We start from the raw sequence: 25,907 nt of genomic DNA, 5'->3' as shown, positions 1-25,907 counted from the left end.
TTTCCTTAGAAAGAAAGCTTTGAAGCAATCTGACTGGGTAATCTGGTTGAAGTGGCTTAGACAACTTTTCTTGTCATTTTGAAAACACAGTGTATATAACATGAAATTTCGTTTTGTAAAGCTTTATGACATTTCCATTTCTTAAAGTGCAGCAGTGATCTAATGTAAACAGAACAGGAAAATAAACATGGAACTGTAAAGGTTCTTGAGATGACATTCTCCAGGTCCATAAAACATATGTGCAATTGTTTGGAGAACTCCCATAAACCCTGGGGCACCCTGCAGAGCTGGTCCACTGTCCCAGGGCTCGGAAGAAAACCACACGGCTCCTCCCGGAGCCGAGGTTCAACAATCATTGAAATTCCCTCTCCAGAACCCTGGCATAGACCTTCCTGAGGAGGCTGAAAAAGAACCCTCCTTGGGCCAGAAACTTAAAGTAGTGGAGTGGTGTCACTGCCTGGATGAACCCAGAGGATATGATGTCTGGTGGGCTTAAAGGCCCCAGGTAGGATCTACCAAGGCAAACAGACTCTGGGTAATAAGAGAAAGAGTGATTCAAAAAGTCTCCTATGATGACAAAAATGGAAGTACAAGACGTCTCCCAGTACAAAAGAGTTGGGACCTCATCCTGGCCCAGGCCTGGGGGTCCAGGATGGGCCAGGGCTACATCATAACAAACCATCACCTGAACATACATTTTACTGCTCTTTAGCAATTGTTTATAACTGAAAAGCTTACGTGCAGTTAATGGTCTATGGTGTGGTGGTCAAAGTCTACCAGGTGTGTATCCCCATGGCCCATAATAGGAAGGGAAACCCCAGGTTACAGCCAAGTCCTCATAGTCCATGGGTAGCAGTGGGCTGGTGGAGGAGAGGAACTCAGGGAGGAAAATGATCTGAGGACACATGAAAACAATGAGGTACAGCTGAGATTTCTGGTGGATTTTCTTGCTACTGTTGTCATGGTGGGTTTAAGGTTCTTAGCCCACATGCAGAACACAACAGAGGCTGGGTAAAAATTTAACAGAGTTTATTGAATGTTTCAAAAAACACAAGATAATGTACTGGGTCAGGAACTGGTCCGGACTGGTTCATTGAAGTCTGCAGAGATGATAGTTTGATTAGAAGGCAGGCAGATGAATTATGAGTCTTTGATAATTCAGGATTATACCTTGACTGAGTCCGGGTTTCTCTTTGAGAGAGAGGGAACCGTTGGGTCCAGAGACTGTTTGTTCAGCAGAGTTCAAGAGCAGCTGCAGCGTCTAGCTTCTGACTTTGAATGGCAGACCTTGATCAGAGTTTCCAGCTCTTCACAAAGAGCGGCAGGGGAATCCACATAGGAATCTTCAGGTTTGGCTCACCAGAGCTTCAGGTTAGAGACAGGTTTCCAAACTAAGGTCAACACTGCGGCGTCGAAGGAAGGTCTGGCAGCTGGTTATAAAGGGGAGGTCTCCTGATGAGTAGATGCGTCTCAGGTGTGCTGGAAGACTCCAGCTCTAGGAGACCCACGGTGCACTCTGCTGGAGGAAGGTGGTACAGCTCCAGATCCCAACAACTGTGGTTGAATTTTATCAATCGTGTTTACAAAGTGAAGAATGGGGAGCGGTGGTGCAGTGGTTAGAGCTTTGTGTTTGGGTCCCAGAGGTTCAGATTTCAAGTCCCACTCAGTCCCACAGACTGCCACTCTGGGTCCCTGAGTAAGACCCTTAATCCTACGCTGCGCCGCACAATGGCAGCCTACTGCTCCACAGGGGGATGGGTTAAATGCAGAATTAATTTCCCCATTGTTTGACAATAAAGGGATTTATTTCTAATAGCATTATCCCTTTAGCCTAAATGCAATACCAGAAAATCTGTTTCTGATCAAACTGATTTCTTGATATCAATAATATGTGAAATCAGAAGTGGCTATTAATTAATTTAAATATACCATTGAAATTCGAGAGAAACATTTTGTATTTTCTAACAGCGTTAGTGAGATGTTTCTTCTACCAGTGACTAACTTTGATCTCAGAGAAGTTGATCTTGCAGGGTTTCCTAAAGTTACAGCCTGGTTAAGGTCAGCCTCCCATCAACCGGATCAGCATTAGAGTCGGTCTAGACTTGAGAAATAAATTTAATAAATGACTCAGAGTTATAATAAATGAATTTAAATGTAATGAGAGCAATGTTGGATTCAGTTTCACAGTAAAATAAACATTCATTTTGTGATTTAAAGGAGGTTGTTTATGTTATTGCAATCTTTATTTTCTCTGTTTAGCTGTTGGTAGTGGTGATGAGGTAATCAAGCAAATAAAGCCTGGGAAGCACTGATTTAACCCAGAACTCTGAAAGAAGCTGTTTAACATGGGGCGCTATGAGGTCAAAGGTCTTGTTGAGGAACCTAGAGCAGCAATCTAAGCTGTGAACTTGGATCTCTGCACTCTAACCACAGGGGTCACCATCCACCATTGTTTGCACAGCCACAGGTTGCGTCTTTGCATCAGCTGGAATTATTTTTAGTTTAGACGACTTTATTGTCAGTTTTTTTCACAAATTTCAAACATACTTTCAAACTAACATCTTGACCCTGATAAACCCACAGTGAAACTAGCATGAAATAGCAAAATTAACACAATGTCAGCTATAAATACATCAAGTTAATAGATGAACAGATAGGCTGGGAAAAGTTTTTAGTTACTTCTCCCAAAAAGTAACTGAGTTACTAATTGAGTTACTCCACAGTAAAAGTAACTATTGCATTACTTTTGAGTTTCTCGTCCCGTAACCCTCACCACCCCGGCCCCCACCTTCTCGCCCTGCTGAATAGAGCGGACGACAAAGACAAGAACCTGCAGAGAGTTTAGCATTTATTACAACTCAACATAAATGATATCGGGGGGAACGATATCTGACGGGCCTCTAAACCCTGTCAGATAGCGTTCCCCCAGTTTAACATGGGGGGGACGCTATCTGAGGGGCCTATAAACCCTGTCAGATAGCGTTCCCCCTGCTTAACATGGGGGGAACGCTATCTGACAGGCCTATAAACCCTGTCAGATAGCGTTCCCCCTGCTTAACATGGGGGGAACGCTATCTGAGGGGCCTATAAACCCTGTCAGATAGCGTTCCCCCTGCTTAACATGGGGGGAACGCTATCTGAGGGGCCTATAAACCCTGTCAGATAGCGTTCCCCCTGCTTAACATGGGGGGAACGCTATCTGAGGGGCCTATAAACCCTGTCAGATAGCGTTCCCCCTGCTTAACATGGGGGGAACGCTATCTGAGGGGCCTATAAACCCTGTCAGATAGCGTTCCCCCTGCTTAACATGGGGGGAACGCTATCTGAGGGGCCTATAAACCCTGTCAGATAGCGTTCCCCTAGTTTAACATGGGGGGAACGCTATCTGAGGGGCCTATAAACCCTGTCTGATGCCGTGTAAATATCATTGTTTTTTAGCAGGGCGTTCAGATCTGGTGAGTGTATGAAATTATTATCTCTGTCTGTCCGTCTATCTATCTATCCATCCATCCATCCATCCATCCATCCATCCATCCATCCATCCATCCATCCATCCATCCATCCATCCATCCATCCATCCATCCATCCATCCAGATTTCTCCATTTCTCCATATGGGCTATCATTTGATCCTTAACCAGGGTTCCTACAGCATAAGGCAAGTTAAAATCAAGACTTTTTAAGACTTTTTAATGCCACTTGAAATAAATATTTAAGACCAAATTCACAAAGAAACAGAAGAAAAACCTGCTTGTGACAACTTAACCCAAAGGTTTATTATAACATAAACCACTGCACTAATGTTTCAAATGTTGAAAAGCTTCCCATACAGGAAGAAAGCTAAAAACACACAAATGACAGATATATTTGAACAATTATTTAACTGAATTCACAAACTTTGTTTTAGCAGGGAACAAATCTAATCAGTTTTAAAGCCCCAACATAACCAGTGCTAAGTCTTTTTTTGATTTGGTTATAAGTGGAGGCGTTGCAGATACAAGGGTGGAACTAAACTAAGAAATATCGGCTGTTTCTCTGTAACTCCATTTTGACGCTTTGTGTTTCGTGCATCGCATGTGCGACTCCACTGCCTTAATTCCCATCATTCCGAGGTTGAATCGTTCTTGCATAAATCCACTGAGCCTCATGATTGTTCCCTGGTTTTAGCCATGGGGAAAACTCTTGGCTGGAGACAATTTCCGTTACATTTACAATTGCTCATATTTTCCAGACAGAAAGTTAATGGTGCATCTCCCAAATGTGCCGGCTGCAACAACACTTTATTGGTTCCGCTATCGGGACGGAACCAGTAATGGCGAGACATTTTTTTTTTAATAAATTTATTTAGATTACAAAAATAAATCATAATAAAAATAATCCTATTCAAGATGTTTTAAAAATTAAGACCTAGGAAAGACTGATTTAAGACATTTTAATACATATTAAGGCCTTAGATTATTTTGAAGAATTCAATGCCATTTAAGACTTTTTAAGGACCTGCGGGAACCCTGTTAACGTCGTGAGCACAGGGCGGCATTTGCGTGCCTTTAGCGAGCATGTGCGTTTCCTGTCGCTTGCGCGGTGACTCTTGCCGCCTGCGCTGTGCGGAGATGCAGGTAAACCGTATCTGATGGGGAAACGCAGCTCGACGTAACACCGGTATTTCCATCAGGAAAGCGCTGTTTTGCTGCTGGAGTCCTCCTGACTCTCCATCTCTCTGTGTGTGCTGTACGTTAACACCCACCAGCAGAAACACCCACCTACCAACTGACAGACGGAATCTCACTATACATCAGCCATTCTCATCCTCCCCTCGCTCATGACAAGGCGCGCACGAGTCCTGTCATGAAATTAGGTTCATTGTGCGACCTGAGTAACGCGCAGTAACAGGTTAGTCTCCAATGGTAACTGCATTATAGTTACAGTCAAAGTAATTAGTCAGATGACCCTGTTACTAAAGAAAGGTAACGGCGTTAGTAACGCTATCCTATGACTTTCCCATGTTTAGAGCAGTATGTAACATGCTGCATCAGAGACAAGGACAGCTCAGCTTTACTGTATGCTGATTCCAGAGGGATTCAGCTTTCTGTTGCTGCTCCAAACTCTAGATAGCGTAGGATAGGTTTGACCAAAGCAGCCCATAGTTCTCTAAACCTGCTGATTGTCACACTGTTTCAGGTAAAATCCAGAGTGAACAGGCCAGCTAACAACCGTCCTCTGAGACCCACAGCATTTTCCAGTGGAAGAGTCGGATCGCTAAGCAGGGAGGAGCTGTTTTATTATTGGAAGCTAACTCTGAGTAAATGACAGGTTAGCCTCTGGTTTCTAGGGCTATAGAGCTGGAGCATCTTCAGCATACTGCAACTACTAACCAAGGTCTTTCATGAAACAGAGAGATTGCTCACTAAGGTTTTACCACAGAGGGCCCATTTTAAGGCTGTTATGATAAGTTATGAATTATACCTCCTGACTGTTGATTGGCTTCTCTAAATGGCCCTTCGCTGTGAGTGTGTGTGTGCATGGTTCTTTGTGTTGCCTTGCGACAGACTGGCGACCTGTTGACCCCGCCTCTCGCCCGTAGACTGATCACGGGGAAAAGTAGCAGTTGTTCAGTTCAGTTCAGTTCAGTTTATTTATATAGCGCCAAATTCACAACACATGTCATCTCAAGGCACTTTACAGTTCAACCAGATCATACAGTCAAATTGATACAAAGTTTTCTATCTAAGGAAAACCAGTTGATTGCATTGACTCATTGACTCAAATACAATCCCCCACACTAAGCATGCTTGTAGCGACAGTGGAGAGGAAAAACTCCTTTTTAACAGGAAGAAACCTCCAGCAGAACCAGGCTCAGTGTGAGCGGCCATCTGCTGAGGCCCACTGGGGTTCAAGGAGACAGAAGCAGAGATACAAAAAGCAGCTGTAAAAGGCGGCCCCATCCAGGAAACACACAGCCAGGCAGACGAGCTCCAAGGCAGCTCCCATGTCTGAGGACGAAGAGAGCACATCCACTCAGTCACGGTCAGAGAAACAGGACCACACTGGAAAACAGGCCGATCTCCAACATCTATTAACAAGGGTGTTGATAGAAGCAGCACAGCTGATGTTTCTTTCCAGGATGACGTCACAGCCAAACAGGAACAGACGAGGCAAAGCTACTCTGAGGAAAAGCAGAGAGAGCAGAAGGTTAGAGATTGAACTAACAGATTCTGCAGAATAGGAGAACAGAGAGAGAATGAAGCAGAATGATGAAAAAGGGGTCCCTATGTCCTCCAAAAGTCTAAGCCTATAGCAGCATAACTATAGAGATAGCTCAGGATAACCTGAGCCACTCTAACTATAAGCTTTATCAAAAAGGAAAGTTTTAAGCCTAGCCTTAAAAGTAGACAGGGTGTCTGCCTCACGGACTAAAACTGGTAGTTGGTTCCACAGGAGAGGAGCCTGAGAACTAAAAGATCTGCCTCCCATTCTACTTTTAGAAATTCTAGGAACCACTAGTAAACCTGCAGATTGAGAGCGAAGTGCTCTGTTAGGAACATAAGGAACAATCAGATCTCTGATATAAGATGGTGCTTGGCCATTTAAGGCTTTATATGTGAGAAGGAGGATTTTAAATTCTATTCTTGATTTAACAGGAAGCCAATGAAGAGAAGCCAGGATAGGAGAGATATGATCTCTCTTTTTAATTTTCATTAGAACTCTGGCTGCAGCATTTTGGATCAGCTGAAGGCTTTTAACTACAGTTTGTGGACTTCCTGATAGTAAAGAATTACAATAGTCCAGCCTTGAAGTAACAAATGCATGGACTAGTTTCTCAGCATCACCCCTGGACAGGATATTTCTAATTTTTGCAATGTTCCTCAGATGAAAGAAGGAAATTCTAGAAACCTCTTTGATGTGGGATTTAAATGACAGGTCCTGATCAAAAATAACACCAAGATTTTTTACTTTATTATCTGAAATCAGTTTAATCCCATCCAAATGAAGTGACTGGCTAATCAGCTTCTTTTTCAGAGGCTCTGGTCCAAAGACTATAACTTCTGTTTTGTCTGCATTCAGAAGCAGAAAGTTAAGAGTCATCCAGGTTTTTCTGTCTTCAGATATGCCTGTAATCTATGTAATGGGTTAGCTTCATCTGGATTATAGACAGATATAGCTGGGTATCATCAGCATAACAGTGGAAATTAATCCCATGCTGTCTAATAATTCTACCAATTGGGAGCATGTATAAAGTAAAGAGAATTGGTCCTAGCACTGATCCCTGTGGTACTCCACAGGTAACCTTTGAGCGTGTTGAAGATCTATCATTAACATGAACAAACTGAATTCGATCAGATAGATAAGATTTAAACCAGTCTAGTGCTGTTCCTTTAATTCCAACAAAATATTCAAGTCTTTCTAAAAGAATATTATGGTCAACTGTATCAAATGCCGCACTAAGATCCAACAGGATGAGCACAGATACAAGTCCATTATCTGAGGCCATGAGAATATCATTAGTGACTTTCACCAGAGCTGTTTCAGTGCTATGATGAGCTCTAAAGCCAGACTGAAACTCTTCAAAAAGTTCATTATGGTGGAAGTGATCGCAAACTTGTTTGGCAACTACTTTCTCAAGAATTTTGGATAAGAAAGGAAGATTGGATATAGGTCTATAATTGACCAAGTCATCTGGGTCAAGAGACGGTTTCTTAAGCAGAGGTTTAATTACAGCAACCTTAAAAGCTTTAGGTACATATCCCTGTAACAGAGATAGATTAATCACATCTAAAATGGAGGAGGAGATCAAAGGGAATACCTCCTTAAATAACCTGGTTGGAACTGGATCTAACATACAAGTTGAAGGCTTAGATGAAGACAATAATTTTGCTAATTCAGAGAGTTCAACTGGATCAAAGCAGTCTAAACCCGGTTCAGATTCCATGACTACCTCAGGTACAATCGCGGATAGAGGAGTGCTTATGATCTTATTTTTAATAAGATCAATCTTATTTATAAAGAATCCCATAAAATCATTGCTGCTAAGAGCAGGTGGAATGGACGGTTCAACAGAGCTATGGCTCTGGGTGAGTTTGGCAACTGTATTAAAAAGAAATCTATGATTATTCTTATTCTCCTCTATTAATGAGGAGAAGTATGCTGCTCTTGCTTTACAAAGGGTCCTCTTATACAGCAGTAAACCATTTTTCCAGACTAGGAAGGACTCTTGCAGGCCTGTGGAGCGATATTTTCTCTCCAGTTTCCTAGCATTTTGCTTCAAAGTACACAGCTCTGCATTAAACCAAGGAGCAAGCTTTCTATTTTGAACGGTTTTCATTTTCAAAGGAGCTGCGTTGTCTAAGGCAATACGCAGAGAACTAGCAACCCCATCAACAAAATCATCAACCTGTGAAGGGGAATAAGCTAAGCTTTTGCACTCTGTGTAATTGTGTAACATAGCGGTCTTCTGAAGTAATATTTCACATCATCCTGCAGTATTGATGAATACAAAGGTACCTGTTTACCACCAAGAGGTGAAAATGTCTCAGTGATTTTAAATGATATATTATAAAAAGCTTCTCTTTACATATTTCAGTAAAATAAACAATGCAATTGACTGAATGAAGTTATTGGAATGATCCAGATGCCGTCAGGCAGTGTTGGGAAAGTTCTCTTTCTACGTGAACTAGTTCAAAGTTCAGTTCACACATTTTAAAATGAACTAGTTCAGTTCATAGTTCACAATTCCAAAAAACGAACTAGTTCATAGTTCTTTTTTTTTTTTCATATATTGCTCAATTACACCATAGCCTACTGTAGAACCACAGACAGCAATTATTTTATCAGTTGTAACTCTGAAACTGTGCATCAGATTTCATCTTCATATCCAGTTTTGAATCCTTATCCAACCAGGGTTTACATTAGCATTGAGGGGACAGCATTTCCCCATTGTTGCTTTAATGCTTTGTTGCTGTCCATTCACTTTACACTAGTAGCAGCTGCAGCTTTCACCCCTACAGTATATTCTCAAAAACATCAGGAAAAATGTGCTGCTTGAATGGTCTTTTTTATGAGTAATTATTAAAAGAAAAATAGGAAAGTAGTCTTTAAGGTGCAAATGTTTTTTTTATTTTAATAATTTTTTCCATTTGAAATTCCATTTCAATACATACTAAAAAGGAATCCTGGAAAATTATACCAGGCAGGTTTAACAAACAAGTTACATGGATAGTAAAACCCTCAAGAACAGGGGTCTTCTATGTTTTCCAGACCAAGGACCCCCAAACTGATGGCGAGATGGAGCGGGGACCCCTAACTATATATATTGTATGAAATTGTGTCCTATAGTCACTCTATTACAGATGGAGTAATTTAAAGAAATTAATTTCTCCCTGGGATTATTAAAGTTTTTCTGATTCTGATTCCTGGTTGTTGTGAAGGAAACGGTGCCCAGCTTGAAAGAGCTCCTGTGTGTCGCTGAATGTGAGCATTGATGACTGAAAGACATCTTTTGTCTCCATTTATCTGTTTACTACAGTGTGTTGATTTCATGTTAATGAGTATTTAAAGACATTTCAATAAGTGGGGAAAAAAAAATGCAGGGGGGGAATATAAAAATATCAACTAACCATGCAGACCCTCATGCAGTACCTCCGTAGACCCCCTAGGGGTCGCGGATCCCCTGTTGAAGACCTCCGCTCAAGAAGATTTTACTAACACAAACTGAGGGACCAGGCTGAGGTAGGAATTTAAGGTTACTGAAGTGCGGATTTTTTTACTGAAAGCCGGCGGGCAAACTTGTTGCCATCATCCTCACCGACCACCTGGTCATAAACCTGTTTTAAGTCGCCTCCATGCTGCTGTGGCTTCCACGCTGCATTTTGTTTTGATGACGCACGCGGCTGTAGGCTACGACGCTGGTAGCTGCTGTTGCCAGATTGGGTGTTTTTCCCGCTACATATTAAGGCCTGTTTACGGTGTGATTTAGCCGGGGTTTCGCCTGGAGGACTCTATAGAAATCTGGCAACCTATTGAACGCAGCTGAACTGAGAGAGCGTGCCGTTCAGACACCAGAATGAACGAGTTCACAATAACGTTCATCAGGCAGTAATGCAGTACGTTCAGTTCACGTTCGCCCAAAATATGAACGAGTTCATGAACTTTCGTTCAATGAACGCATTCAGGCACAACAATGCCGTCAGGGTTGTAAGGACCAAGTGGGAGAACATGGATGGAAAATGGAATGGCTGAGAACTACTAAGTCCCAGTCCAGGACTATAACCCCCCCCATCAGAGGGCATGAGATTCTGGATCTGCACCTGCTTTAAAACCACAGAGGAAACAGATCCTCCTGGACCGCGTCCTGGACATTTGGACAGGCCCAACAATCCGGCTGATCACCACGTGGTGCAGGTCCCAGGATTTAATGGCTATGTTGCTTAGTGAGGTTAGAAATAATAGTTAGATGTTGATTGGTTTATTAAAAACGAGATCCTGAACTATTGTAGAGGTTTATGACAAACATTGAAATAGTTAGTTTTGATGTTTTTAAGCCATTGTCCCTCTCTCGTTTCCTATCACCACCTTATCTCTCTCTCTCTGCTGATTGTCTTTGTCTCTCAGCCAGAATTTAATCCGTCACACAGACTGCCTCTTGAATGCGTGTGCATCGGCCATATTGTGAGAGGCAGTTTGGTCCGACATTTTGTGGTTCCTGACCTGTGCTGAACAGCAGTATAGCTCGCTGCTAACCTACCAGGGTTAGTGGATCACAGTACCGTGTTTGTGGCCTGATGGCCAGCTGCAATCAGCTGCGTTCACCGCTACGCTAGCGGTTGCCATGGCAACTCCCACATCACTCACATAACATCTCAACGCTTTCACAACATATTCATTATGTTCATTGATGTTCATTATTGGATTCGTGAAACTTAATTGATTTGACTGTTTGCCTTCTACTGCTAATTAATACATCATTAGACTCTACCTCAAGAACTCATTTGAACTCTTTTGTGTTTACTATTTCCTTCATTTACTTGTGGTTGTTCCAGTAGCATGTAGTGTTAGCTTAGTTTATTAAACATAATATACTGTGAAGGATTATTTAGTTCAATCTGTTGGTTTTGATCCTGGCTTTGGAACCAGCTCTGTACCCCCTGCAGGATGCTGGAGGTAGTGATTCAACCTGGAGACGGGTCACCTGTGGGGGAATCTAGGAGTACAGAGTCGGGGTCCTTTACTAGGGGCCATCAGGTTGCTTTATAATTGGAGTTTGGTTCACATGCCTTTGTCATGCCTGTTGCTTTATGATGTTTTATTGCCAGTTTCCCCTTAATGTAGGGCCCTATAATTTCTGCGATCACGGAATCACGGACGGAACCGCGGAATTGGCAAATTAACGCGGAATTTCTACATTTGAAATGAAATTCTGTTTTTGTGTGGGAGAAGAACATACGTCGGGGGGAAATGCACACCGGAGGACGCAAATCACGGCGTCACAACCCCTCCCACTCCGTCATTTCCGCTCCCCCATCAAAACATTGAAAAAATGACGAAGCAGCTCTCCACAGCTCCGCTTTCGGAGAAAAAGTTGAGAAACACGACTCTAAGCCCTGAGTACAGAGCCGAGCAGTTCCCTCGTGACTTTTAGGTGTCAGCTGAACTATTGTTTTGCAAGTTTTGTCAACATTCCATTGATTGGAAGCGCAAAAATACATACATAAAACGGGAAAAACGGAATTTTCAAAAATGAAAACGGAAAAAAGGGAATTTGGGAAAAAATCAAAGAGATTTTATAGGGCCCTGTTAATGGTCCTCTCAGAAGTGCTCTCACTGCCTATTCCAGGCAGTATATAGTAACTCTGGAAGTCCGCCTTCCTCGGCGGTGTCTCTGGATGGATTGTACGGTCGCCGCCATTTCGTAGGCCGGATCTCACTGAACTCTGTGTTAAGCTGCAGTCCCGGTTAGAAGCGATGCCGAAGTACAGGGCCACGCACAGTAGGCGTCTGCACATCGGACCTGCCTCGCAGGGAATGCTGCCAGTTACCTCCAACCCCGAGGAAGCAAACGGACCGTTCACGGAGTTGTAATTTTTAGATACGCATGTGTTTGGATACGCGTTGTATATAGTTGTGTGTGTGTTTTAATAAAGCTCTTTCTTTGCATAAACAGCTTCCTGGCAAATCTTCATTTCCTGTATAATTTCATTCATGTCCTTGATGGTAGCATAATAATTGTGTAGTAGTGTAGGATAACATAAATACACACCATATGAATGAATAAATATATGAATGATTAAATATATATATATATGAATAAATATATATATGTAAATTTATATGTAAATATATATATATGCCAACCAATCACAAGCGACTTTACTTGTTTAAAAAGAAGTGGTTCCGTCCAATAAATACTCAGTAAGAAAATTAAAGCCTGGCGTGGCCACGTGTGGTTTTGCTGCCAATCACGAGCGATTTCATTTGTTTGAGAATAGTGGTTTCAGCCAATACTGAGAAGGTTATTCAAGCCAGACCTGGCCAGCCGCGCGGGTTTGCTGCATTCATATGCTAATTAGGGCCATTAGTACAGCTGATCGCTCTCCACCTACGTCAGAGTCCGTTTCCGACAATTTGTGGCACGACAAACGCGGACAAGCACACCTTAGTAATTTATTGATATGCCGCACAATTTCCTCCTTTTTGGTGCTATAGAAATGGCCGCCCTACCTGCAGCTGGAGGAGCGTAAGCACTGATCGCCAAGCTAAACTCAACAGCATCCACACCTGGATGTTCTTCTCCTCCAGGTGTGTTATTATGTAGAGAGAGCGTTAGCATGCTGCGCTCAGAACAGCTGTTAGCTGGCTGGTTAGCAGCTGTTAGCTAGCTGGTTAGCAGCTGTTAGCTGTTAGCAGCCGTTAGGTAGTTGGTTAGCAGCTGTTAGCAGCCGTTAGGTAGCTGGTTAGCAGCTGGTTAGCAACTGTTAGCTAGCTGGTTAGCGGCTGTTAGGTAGCTGGTTAGCAACTGTTAGGTAGCTAGTTAGCAGCCATTAGCTAGCTGGTTAGCAGCTATTTGCTAGCTGATTAGCAGCTGTTAGCTAGCTGGTTAGCAGCTGTTAGCTAGCTGGTTAGCAGCTGGTTAGCAGCTGTTAAGCAGCCGTTAGGTAGCTGGTTAGCAGCTGTTAGCTATTAGCAGGCTGGTTAGCAGCCGTTAGCTAGCTGCTTAGCAGCTGTTAGCAGCCGTTAGGTAGCTGGTTAGCAGCTGTTAGCTAAATGGTTAGCAGCTCTTAGCTGTTAGCTGGCTGGTTAGCAGCCGTTAGCTAAATGGTTAGCAGCTGTTAGCTAGCTGGTTAGCAGCTGTTAGCTAGCTGGTTAGCAGACCCTTAACCCCACTCTGCTACCCGGGTGCCGCACAATGGCAGCCCACTGCTCCCCAGGGGGAAGGGTTAAACGCAGAGAGGGAATTTCGTTGCTCTGTACTGGTGACAGTGGAATGACAATAAAAGGCTGGAAGAAAAATAACTGCTTGAACCACTGAGGGGGACAAAATAAACACACAAACAAGGAAGAAATATATGGATTTAAAGCAATGATGGAGGTGGAGAGGACTGTTCTCACAGATCTGACAGATTAGCCTACAGTTCAAAGCAATTATACCACAGAATCACAGATCTATAAGATGTAGAGATAGGGTGACCAAACGTCCGTATTTCCCGGGACATATCCGTATTTCACGTCCTGTCCCAGGCGTCCCGGGTTTTTTTTAGAAAGTGAGGAAATGTCCTGATTTCACTGCGCACGACGCTCCGTGTGACGTAATCCCTGAGCCGCCTCAGTGCGGGCAGCCCTGCTCTTAATCAGAGGCTCTGTTCGAAAACCTGGGCTGCATCCTCCAAGGTCACGGTCTACCTAGACTGGATCCTTCCAAGTCCTTGAAAATAAGGAGGCCGGAAGAGTTTTGGCTGTAAATTCGAACAGGTCTACCCTTCGGCGGGTTTTACCGGCATATGTTCTGTTGCTTAGCAACCGTGAAAGTTGACACACAAAGCAGGAAAAGAATGAATACCGAGGTTTTCAAAACTGTTTGTTTATTTACTTATTTTTTTAAAAGTTAAAGCGAACAAAGACTACACTCACAAGAATCCAGAGTGGAATAAAGGTTCCAACCACCGGGAGCAGGAACAAATCAAATCAAATGTAATGATAGAAACCTTAGTCAGTTAAATAACCTGCTGCTGTCATTCTACACATCTCTGATGTTGCTGCTATTTTTAAATATCCATTACTGTAAAAATGTCCATAGCTGCATATTGGTTATTAATTCTCCAGTTTTATATTGTTAAACACTTTACAGTATTTTATTGTTTATATTTTAATTCTTCCCTATTATGTTATTCTTATACATTTTTCTAAGGTCCTCATTTGTGTGACCATTTTCAATAATCTTTTTGCTGCTGTAAATCTGCCCATTGTGGGACAATAAAGGGATTTTCTATTCTATTCTATAAAAGGGGTAGAAATATATAAGTAAATCTAAACAATGTATGTATAAAAATATATCTGCAAAATCTCTAATATTCAACAACAGAAAATACTTAGTTAAGCATATTGTGCAAAACAACAATAAAAAATTAAACTCCTATCAGATTTATAGTTCCCACCCTGCAGATCTATTAGAATCTGTCCTTTAATTACAACCAAACCCATTTACACATCAGTTACTGTAAAAACCTTTAGATAAACCAAACATTACCGCCACATATCTGACTCAATAACCATTAAAACAACTATTTTCATTCATTTCAGACATAACTATTAACTGACTTGTATTATATTAAACTGAACTTCCAAATTTTACCACTGTTCTGCGCCAACAGACCAACCGCGTTTCCTCTGAACACGGAGCAAATCCCGATGATGAGACATTTGTTCTTTCAATCAACCCCCCCCCCCCCCCCCCCCCGCTCCAAGGTGTCCTGGTTTTCCCAAATGAAAATATGGTCACCCTAGTAGAGAAAACACCAAGGCTGATTAAAGCCTGGCATTCATCAACCTTTTTCTTCATACAGGTAAACCTCACAGACACAAGCTCTAATTTCATCTTTCAGGAGTGATATGATAAAATGACTGATTTCTCCTTTGCTATAAACTTCAGCTGAATAACAGTGAAGTAGAGAAAACACATAGAATCAGGTGGATATGGCTGCTGTAAATGAGCCCAGAAACAGATTTATGGCTCATTAGTTATATTTTTGTTTCCTCAGAACTGGATCATGATCTCTGATAGCTGATGATTTTATTTCTGCAGAACTTCATCCAAAGCAAACCTTTCAAATATGGTGAAACAAACTCCATTCTCCAGACTATTAATAACGCTTTTTCTAACTCAATGAAAATGATGCTATTTGCTGTACCTGTGTGGCATAAATGGCTCTCTGCATGATGGTGAAGTCATCTCTGTCCAGAATGCTATTCCTGTCAGGGATCTGGCCTCTGAACACGGAAACCAACGCATTGCAGACTCACATGGCCTTTGCTTATTGGACAAAACTGCTGATTTGTTTTAGATGGTGATTCATTCATTTTATACTTACGTCAGCAAAGATTCATAAACCTTTTTCCCAAACTTCTCTTTCACAGTGTATCCCTGAGAGTGATAATAATAAAAGCTGTTTAAAGGTATAGAATGAGATGCTTCAGGTGTAAATCTTTGAAAAGAGTCTACCAGAGCTGCTTGCCGCCTGCCCCTTCAGCGACTCCACATTGAAGGTGTTGCTTTCAGCTGGCATGATGAAGAAAACTACCACTGTCAGGTCATTCCTGTGGATCTGTTGACAGATTAATGTGCTAAAATCGACTTTCAAACGCAAGATCAATGCTAAACAGAACACAAAGTACAAAGTCTTCACCCGCAGCAAGTAGTTGAGCCTAGAGAGGGATTCAAGGAAAATATCCGCTCCCTTGTTGGAGAATTCCTACCTTCCAGCGATAAAAAGAACAGGGTTTTATCCAGGTCAAGATGCCTGCAGAAATTAGACTTTTATAAACTGACCACACAAAACATCTCAGCAGATTAACAATATGATGCTTTTAGAAGTTTTAGAATTAGACTTAAAGCTGCATGACTTTCTCACCTACCCATAGAAGTGACCTCTGACAAACTCCTTGATGCGGTTCTTGTGGGCGGAGTGAAGGTTCTGAAAGTCATGCATGGCTGAGAACTTCTTCACATTCAGCCCGTTTGGGGTCACCACATCTATAGCATAATAAACAGAGAGCAGTGCATGGCGCTGAATGGTGTCTAATAGTGTTAAGTCTAGTAATGTTTGCATATTTAGATCTTTAAGATCATCAAGATCATCAAACGCACCTTAATGCCCAACTAACATAATGTGAATTATTAAGGTTAGAAGTGACTCAGTGAGGAAGTATTGGAACTGCCTCCTAACTGCTTTCTCTTTAGCAGCAACATCTGCCAAATGGAATCATTAGGCTTCTGTTACATGAAGGGCCTCCTCACTGTCATGTTGCAGCCTTACTGTCATATTCCAAGTCTTTTTTTCATTTTGTGTGTGTGTGTGTCAGAGTGAGGACCATTTTTCCATGTTCATCATCAGATTGAGGACCAGTGTTGCAAAGTGAGGACATTTTGCTGATCCTCACATGCTATTTTGCTATTGGTTAGGTTTAGGGCTAAGGTGTCCTTTGGGTTAGGTGTGCATTGGTAATGGTTTAGGGTTAGGGCATAGGAAGGGTTGAAAATTACGATGGCAGAACCAGAATGTGTGTGTGTGTGTGTGTAGGGGGGTGGGTGTGTGTGTGTATGGGTAGGTGTACATCTGAGGGTCTAGGCCCCGCCCTGGGCTGCAGGTGCAGTTGGGTGTTAGGGCCAGCATCCTATGTCCTCTGTTAGGTGCTACCTATCGGGGAATGCTTGGCGCGTGGGTGGGGGGGGCTCATGCTGGAGTTTAGGTGAGGTTGAGGTTCATGAGGTTGCAGTTGGCGAATACTTCCTCCTGGATCAGCTCAGATTGGGCTGTCTAGCTTGTTTTGGAGCGGATTCTGCAGGGATGAGGACTAGAGGCCAGGTTAGTTTAGGTTAAGGTCAGGTACAGCCCTGGCTTTGGCAGGTGACTTCAGCAGTCTTTGGATTACATGTACTCATGTAATCCAAAAGAGAAAGAGTAAAGAAGTATAATCCGCCCCAGTCTGTGCTTTGGAGCTGGTTTTAACTAGTCTCTGCTCAGACTAGCCATTTATTCACATGTGTAGTTAGCTTTAGATGCCATTAAATACGTATCATAATACATAACACTGTATTTCTCTGGATTATCCTGCCTTCCTTTATCTGCTTGGATCTGATGTCCTGTCAGATCTGCAGCCTGTCTTATCAGCGGACCGGCTGGAATCATCCTCGTTCTCTGGGCCCAGACTGAACTGTAAAACCAGGTTAGTGACTCACGTGTTCCTAATCATCCTCGGTCAGATTATCATGGTCACTAACCTGTGTTTTCTCCCCTGTAGAGCTTCCTGCCTTAGCCGTTGCTACTGCAGATCCAGTTTTAAATTACCGCTTTCTGAGTAATCTCACTGTATGTCCTGCCTTCCATACTGGATCTCTGTTCTGAGGCATTGCAATATATGATTGTTGAAAGATGGTTGGGATTGCCATCATCTTAAAGTGCACCATGCATATTTTAATTTGACCTTTCTTAGTCAGATGAATGGGTCATGATGAGACATATCATGTAGCATAAAAGGAGATCGAGCTAAAGGTGGAAAAGGTTCTACCATAATCCAACAGTCTTCCATTATGGGAGAGGAACCGATTGTTCAGGCTGTTCTCACCATTAGTTCGTACTGTATATTACCAAAAAGTAATGCACAAAAAATGCGTACATATTTTCACAAAAGTCTGATCGCGTGACGTTTGCTCTCCTTCTTTTAATGGGGGGGTAGTTTTGGTAAAACGTTTTAATAAAACACTTTTTTTGTGATTGCACCCCATCTTTTGTTAATTGTCTTTCTTTTCTTTAAAAAAATAAAAAGATATACAGAATTTTGGTTCACCCACGGCTGATTAGGAAGTGTATTGAAAGTGTATTGAAAAATTTCGAATAAAAACTATAAATTCACATCGTAAACTTTATAACCTATAGGCTTTTTAATGCATGACAATACTAGCTGTTGTTAGTCATTTTTGATAAAAAAAAAAAAAAAAACGTGAGTGGAGAGAGTGCTTTTTTCAGACGGCACTTCTTTCCTGTGATTACTGTTCCAGCAGTGCCAGAGGTGAGGTGGGACACATCTGGAAACGCGCTCTATGTACACCACCGTACTTTCTCCAAGTTCTTTATTCCGCGCTTCGTCCTCAAACGTAAGTTTACACTGTTTGAATATCAATCAGACATCAAATCTTACATTTTGACATTAGGACAGTGAACAGTTGATTAGTATTGTTCTTTTCTTTTTGACGTAAGGACTTCTGGCTATTCTTGCAATAATAAACAAAGCTAATGTTAGCAAAGACGTAGCATATTAGATTCATGTGGATTCGTCAACCTGTGTCTTTTCATAAGGATTTGTTGGTTTTTAAAGTAATTTAAAAACAGTCATGTCGAAATACTTCTGCTGTAGTTAAAAATGACCAAGACGGCAGTTTCCTGTGCATGCAAAGTATAAAGTTACACTCTTTTGTCTTTTAAAAGATCATCTGTCAGGATTATCTTCAATCATATTGAATCGGTCTGAAAGTGATATTGTATCGGAATATGAACCCAAAATGACTGCACCGGCTGACTGACTGAATAGTTTGTAGACAGATTTACTGATTGATTGTTATGTTGATACATTTATTATGAAATGATTATTTTTTTATCTTAAGAATAACTGAATATACTGACTTTTCAAATGGAGAAACACATTTTTTAAAGAGGTTCTTAAATTACCAGTGGAATCCTAATAGTTATATTGAGGCCAATCCAATTTTGATATTGTATTTCCTTTATTTGTCTTAAAGTTGTTGTTTTGTTTGTTTTATTATTTTGTCTCTTATCCCTTACAGCTGAAATGCCAGGCTCAGCAATGAAGTTGTGCATGTCTTGCATGCAGCAAATTCGTGTTGCATTCAAGATTTGCAAACTTTGAGGGGCCAAACAGCCTTTAAAGAAAAATGTGGAAAATGCCAAGAGGAAATACAACCAGCAATGGGGGAAAACTGAAAACAGGACGCAACGCCTGCAAACTTGGTAATTCTGCCCAAATTCTGGTAAGAAACTGCAATTATCTAGGCATGTCAGACTTCACATATTTTTAACTACCTACATTATAGAGAGTTCAGTAAATGTACTGAGCTGGACATAATTATAATTTCATTCATCATACTAAAGCAGATTTGAAATCAATCTTAAACCATTTATGTTAAACAATCACATTTAACTGAGGATGTACAGTAGCCCAGCATATCCAAAAACATTTCCTTTTTATACTCTCCTCCCAATGTTCTTTCTGATTGTGATGTTCTCCAATATATGCCTGTCAGTCAGTAGGACAGTCTGCATGACCATTGGATCCCATGAAACTCCAGGAAACATGTTGTAGACAGAGAGGGAGAAAAAATGACGTAGTCATATTCTTTTGCCCTAAAGATGCATGAAGAGCTTAAGCTTTAGGTAATTTGGTTTCATGGTGGTGGTAATCAGACAACAGTTTCATTTTCTCAAACACTTTAGATTTTTCTTATTCTTATAGAGCTTTTATTTATTTATTTTTTTATAGTCATATAATTGACAGTCTGTTAATGTGACGACAATTGGAAACATATGTTGACCAAAATGTTTTGCTTGTTTAAAGGCATGGCCAAAACAACCCCCATGAATTCAGACATTTCAGCCACTAACATTGATAAGTTGTTTTATTTCCATTTCATCCATTTTGATAATGAATTAATTTTGTTTTCAGATCCACAAGTTAAGGATGGCTGGGTTGAATCCAGTTCTTTTGTTTGGCTATGAGAAGAAGTCTTCTGTGATTTTTTAAGTGGCCTAGACGTTGAAACCGAGAAGGAGAAGGACGCCGTGAAACTCATAAAAACACTTTACGAGAACCTTCTAAAAGGTTAGTCCACATCATATTTTATTTGTTTGTGTTTATAAAATCATTATGTCTTCATTTTGTCTTCAGTGAAGCTGATTGGCAATATAGACGGATGCAGGTGGGGAAACCCCCTGAACTTAAAGACCCATCAGCTTTTAGCAGTTTTCTCCGTGACGTGCCCCCCATCAACGGCTAAACTTCCTCCCTCGTCATCGTACCTGAACTGTGATTCACTTCAGCCAGTAAAAGACAGTCTTATCTGGACTCTTGTTCTGTCCCTTCCTCTCTTTCTTTTCCTCTCTTCGTCCAGTGATTTTTCCTTGTGTTTCTTTGCTGAATCCAACATGATGCACATTCAGAACAGTCACTGTATTCATATCTGGTTCATATCCGTTGGTTAGTACGCGACGCAGTCACAACTAATAGTGGGCTGCAACGTGACGGCCACATCCTGAATCCAAAAGTAACATAATGCAGTTTCTGAGCCTTGGGCCGCCGCTGAGCAGTGACGGCTTGAAAATGCACATAATGAATGTTGGTGTGTCATCAAAACCAATCAGAAATGTACTTTTTCAAGGTCTAAAAATTGCGTTGTGGGTCTTTAAGTTTGAAACAGCTCAAGATCTTATTTAAAAAATCAAACAAAAAATACTTGAAGTGGTCTGATACAATATTTTGCATTTGTTATTATGTAATTCTTGGATAAAGGATATGAACAATATTTTCTCAAATCATTATCTTTCTATTTTAAGTTGCCTCTTAGGTTCTGTGCTGGTGAAATGTTCCAGTTATCCTTAGTGCACTGAAAAACCTCTAATCGGCCACTATTCTTGATCACTCTGCATTTAGTTTTGGTACTTTTCTTCCAAACCAGCATCATGCATGATGTTTCCATGTGTAGCGCACACATGTTCCCTGGACTGGATGTTTGCAGACATGGAACACACTGTGCCACACTGTTTACATATACATATGTTGTTTTCACTAGTTTAGTCTCTTGCTAAGACGCTGGACTGAAGTATTACTTGTGTTTCCTGTGACAGACTGATGAAAAAGAAGGAAATAAAAAAAGATGTCTCACAAACAGTACCTACACAGTTCACACCTGTACAAAACTCATTCTAATTTCTGTCCAATGTATTTGGCACGATTTTATGGGTGATGCATTTGGTTTAATCCTGATTACATTAAACAATAAACAAAAACTAACTATTAGTTTAATTTGAGTCAGTGGATTAATTTTTTAATACGTCATTAGCTTTGGAACCACACACTTTTCATACTCTGACTTGTCTGTTGTTGTTATCCTGCAGGAACATTTTGGGGGATTGGAAAATGTTATCGTGACAATTGAGGATTGGACCCTTCATTTTGTTCAAACCAAGACCGAGTGGGACAGAAGAGTTCAAATGAGATGAGAGACGTGTAGGCCATGACTAAAAGCTAGTATCTTTCTGCAGTAGTAACAGCACCATTGCTGAAGTTTTTGATAATATTTTTGACCTGATTATTCATTACCACTGTTATTTATAGAGTTGACGTTGCCTATTAAACTGGAAAGAAATACACAATGACAACATTATCTAAGATGAGATGTTTGCAAATAGCCATTGTTAACAGGAGGAGAGAGGCCGAAACATCCATCCCCTCCGAATCTGAAGGACATGGGAACTCTGCAGCTTTGGAACCTGAAGCCATGGAGGAAGATAGACTGGTGTCTATTCTGTTAACACCTTGTGGTAAGAAAGGCTACATGCAAATACTTACATACTTTGGACTAAAGAAATGATTTTCCATCTGTGACTTTACCTTAGACCCTGAAGCTGCACTTTGACCTCTGAAACCCACCCGCCTCCAGGGCTGTGTCCCCCCCCTACATCTCTTCCACTGCACTCTACAAAGCCAGGGGGTCAGCATGTGCATACAGGTACGGTCTTCCAAGAGAAAAACACATTTTTTTGAGTGTATAATATGCGTGGGCCACATGCACTTTAGTCCATGAATCATGAAGATGCATGATGGCAGAACTTTTAGGTGGGTTTGGGAAAAATGCTGCATGATAAGTAGACAGTAACAATCTACATCAGGACTATTTAACTCAGACCTACGAGGGCCAGTGCCAGGGCCGGTTCTAGCCCTTTGGTTGCCCTAGGCGAGATTGAGTTTTGCCCCCCCCACCCCACACTTTTGCCGTGCGAAATACCAGTACTGTTTTCAGCATCTGTTTAGTGCTTCATTGAGTTGTGTTTACAGTTCCACAAAGAGTGCTGTGCGGTGAATTGTGCCTACAGTTGTGCAAAGTGTGTGTTACAAAATTGCAAATTGAGTGCAAAGCAGTGTTTGTTCTTTTAGTTTTGTGAACTCAGTGAGTGGATTTGCTATAAGTATTAATAGTTTTAGAAATTGCGCTATAAGAATCAAGGTTGTGTTTAAGCATTCAGAAAAAACTGTAACTTAGCATGGAGTGATGCATAGACAAATACCAGAATAGGTTTCAGTACCTTTTCTTTTTTATTATTTTAAATAATTTATTACACACTCAAAGTTAGGACTGTGCAAAAACACTTTTAACCATCTGTAAGGACACTTAGGTAAAGTATAACTAAAAAACTGGATTGAATCAATGAATGAATTTATTTCAGACAATTAACAAATTTAACACACATTAAACAAATATTAAATAAATCAATTTCAGAAATTACCAAATAACAATAAAAAATAATAAATTTAAGAAATTCTTCAACCAAGGACTACATAAAAAAGTAATTGATAAACATTAAATTAAATTTTCTGTTCCAGTTCAATTAAATCATTTGAACATAAATAGAAATGAGATAAACAAAATGTTCCTCTAAATAAAATATATCAGGTATATTTAGCCTGATTTCTGACATTGATTAGTGATTAAAGAAAGGATTAACCCTCTACAAACAAAAGTGCTTTTATGAATACCATTACAAAATTAAAAGTTTGAAGTTCTTGTAGTTCTATCTATCAGTTGTTTCAGGTATTTCTATTCACCTTCAAAATTGATGCAGCATTAAAATTTGACTCGTCTGGACTTCCTAATGGCAAATTCGTTGATGGTATCATCAAATGAGATTTTATTTGAGGAAAAAATGAAGTCAACATACAAAAAAATGTTTGAACTGTTAAAAGAAAAAACTTGTCCTACCATTCATCTAATCTCCCGGCCGACGTCCAATCTCCACTCATTGTCCGACTCGCTGTTGTTCGTCCGCTGCCTTCTCTTCATCTGAAACATCTGGGTCGAACATGTGAGGCTCCAGACACAAATATTCTTCCTCCGATACATCAGAATGGTCTCCTGGTAGGAATCGCTCGGTTGAAGTCGAAATTTTGCTTTCAGATTTCTCGTTTTGGCTATCGCATTTAGTGCAGTAGACCGCCATGAACGCTCCCGTTCTGACGTCACGACTTCCGGGTTGGAGGGCGCTTGACGTCACGACTTCCGGGTTGGAGGGCGCTTGACGTCACGACTTCCGGGTTGGAGGGCGCTTGACGTCACGACTTCCGGGTTGGAGGGCGCTTGAAAAGTGATCAGAATCTTTTCCGGTTTTCTCTTAAATGTGAAAAAAAAAAAAAAAAAAAACGGTGGTATATTTATTTGTTCATATTTTGCTATTTATATATATGTAAGGTTAAGTCAAACTGACGGACGCTTCATAACCCGTTTAATTCGCTTTTTTTTCTAATTCTATGATTAATGGGAAGTAAGCCTAAGGGCGACGCTAGAGGGCGCCCCAAACACATTTGTCGCCCTAGGCAATTGCCTAGCTCGCCTATAGCAATCGCCGGCCCTGAGGGCCACAGTCCTGCAGGTTTTCCATGTATCCCTGGTCCAGCACCTCTTAGTAAATGTTAACTGACCCGACAGCTTGTCAAGTTCTGCATGAGGTCTCATTAATTTGAGTCAGGTTTTTTGGACTGGGGATTTATGAAAAAAACAAAAACAAGCATGTGGCCATTGTTGGACCCAATTACAGTTGAGCTTGAAAGTTTACATACTCATCCATTAAACACAGAAAAAATCAGCTGTCAGTGAAATACTGTAAGTTAAAATTGACAAAAGTAATACTAAATAAATAAAAAATGTATGACCATCATGACAGCTGTAAGTAGCCCTGATATACATTAACAAAATATGAAGTGAATTAAGTGAAGAAAAATATGATTCAAATCTATATTGTGTGACGACCTTTTGCCTTCAAAACATCATTAATTCCTCTAAGCTCTCATGGACAACATTCTTTGTTGAACTTTTCATGTTGCCTGTGTTTCTGTGTGTTCAGTTATTAGTGTAATAATGTAGGCAGTCCAAAATACCCCTGTCTCCACATAAAATCATAAGATGCATGCCATTAGGTTGAGGTCAGGGCACTACTGGACGGGGCCGCCTTATACAGCTGCTTTTTGTGTCTCTGCTTCTGTCTCCTTGAACCCCAGTGGGCCTCAGCAGATGGCCGCTCACACTGAGCCTGGTTCTGCTGGAGGTTTCTTCCTGTTCAAAGGGAGTTTTTCCTCTCCACTGTCGCTACAAGCATGCTTAGTGTGAGGGATTGCTGAAGAGTCAATGAGTCGATGCAATCAACGGGTTTTCCTTAGATAGAAAACTTTGTATCAATCTGACTGGATGATCTGTAAAGTGCCTTGAGATGACATGTGTTGTGAATTTGGCGCTATATAAATAAACTGAATGGAATTGAATACACAGGCTGTACCATCAGTTCCAGGTCTCCTTGTTCAGATTTCATCTGAAGACTGTTTTAATGACAGTTGCCATATGTTTGGGGTTGTTAAAACAATGGGGTAAATGAAATGCATTGTTTGTGGTTGTGCATAATGTATAATTATCATCTTTTATTTTTCATCATAACAAACCCAGTTTCTCCTGCCAATATTCATAATTCAGCTTGCAGATCTTTGGCCACAAACTGAGAAAGAACTTCTGTCTGACCAAACAGTTGCCTGCAAATACATTAGCATATAAGGAGTATCTTTCTTTTTTAGGCTATAACCTTTGCATCAATAATTGACACACTAGTCTCCAAGTACAGTGCTTAAAATTTTAGAAAAAAAAGAAAAAGAATTGCATTGGACCTTTGATTGTTTCACATGATCATTTCAGAGGAAAAATGCTATATATATGACAATTATAATTACTTTTGGAATCTGTGGGGCCATGATGAATACTATAAAATATATATACATCAATGCAGGCAACAACAAGGATAGATTTGTTGTCTGCATTCACAGAATCTTAACCTTTGGAAACCACTTTATTACAAAGCCATTCTTCCAAGTACTTAGCCTACTGTAATTATTATAGCTCCTGGTTTTGATAATATTGCAGTTGGGAATATGACAGTTACTGCCAAACTAAAACGTTTCTCTAATTGGATGTTAGGGTCGGGAGCCTCAGCACCAACCATCATCTTAGAACCCTCAACTCCATCTGAGCCACTTGGTAATGAAAAATGAAATGAAATGAAAATGAAATGAAATGAAAAAATGAAAAATACTTTTTTTAAATATATTTTTTTAACACACATTATGTTTGTTGCATTCCGATTTTACATTGCATAATATTTGCCACTTTTTCATTGTTGACACTTTGTTTTGCTTATCTGTTTGCTAGATTCAGCACCATAATCCACTAACATGCTTCCAGAGTCCAGAGACCCTCCTGTCCTTCTTCCTCCACCATTACTGTTGGATTAATTGGACATAAGTTATTCTACTTTAATCATATTATACACATGTGTTATCTCTATCTTACTTATATTACAAAGAGTGAACTTTACTTGCTATG

The 25,907-nt window shown here is 40.7% G+C and overlaps 1 protein-coding gene across 1 annotated transcript; it reads right to left on the bottom strand.

Annotated features, from left to right (window-relative positions):
• Positions 1-505: 505 nt before the first annotated feature.
• LOC119779435 (glycogen [starch] synthase, liver-like) lies at positions 506-16,191 on the bottom strand. The gene is given in 8 exon segments (XM_038279086.1): positions 506-531; positions 739-895; positions 15,394-15,472; positions 15,574-15,626; positions 15,718-15,807; positions 15,889-15,974; positions 15,977-16,002; positions 16,118-16,191. Coding segments are annotated over 7 exon segments (537 nt in total). The 3' UTR covers positions 506-531; positions 739-766.
• Positions 16,192-25,907: the final 9,716 nt, after the last annotated feature.

Source organism: Cyprinodon tularosa, unplaced genomic scaffold (genome assembly GCF_016077235.1).
Source record: "Cyprinodon tularosa strain WSP-4 unplaced genomic scaffold, ASM1607723v1 ctg1476, whole genome shotgun sequence".
NCBI classification, from domain to species: domain Eukaryota; kingdom Metazoa; phylum Chordata; class Actinopteri; order Cyprinodontiformes; family Cyprinodontidae; genus Cyprinodon; species Cyprinodon tularosa.
Note: the sequence above shows the minus strand (reverse complement) of the source record. Positions and strands in the feature narration are given on the sequence as shown.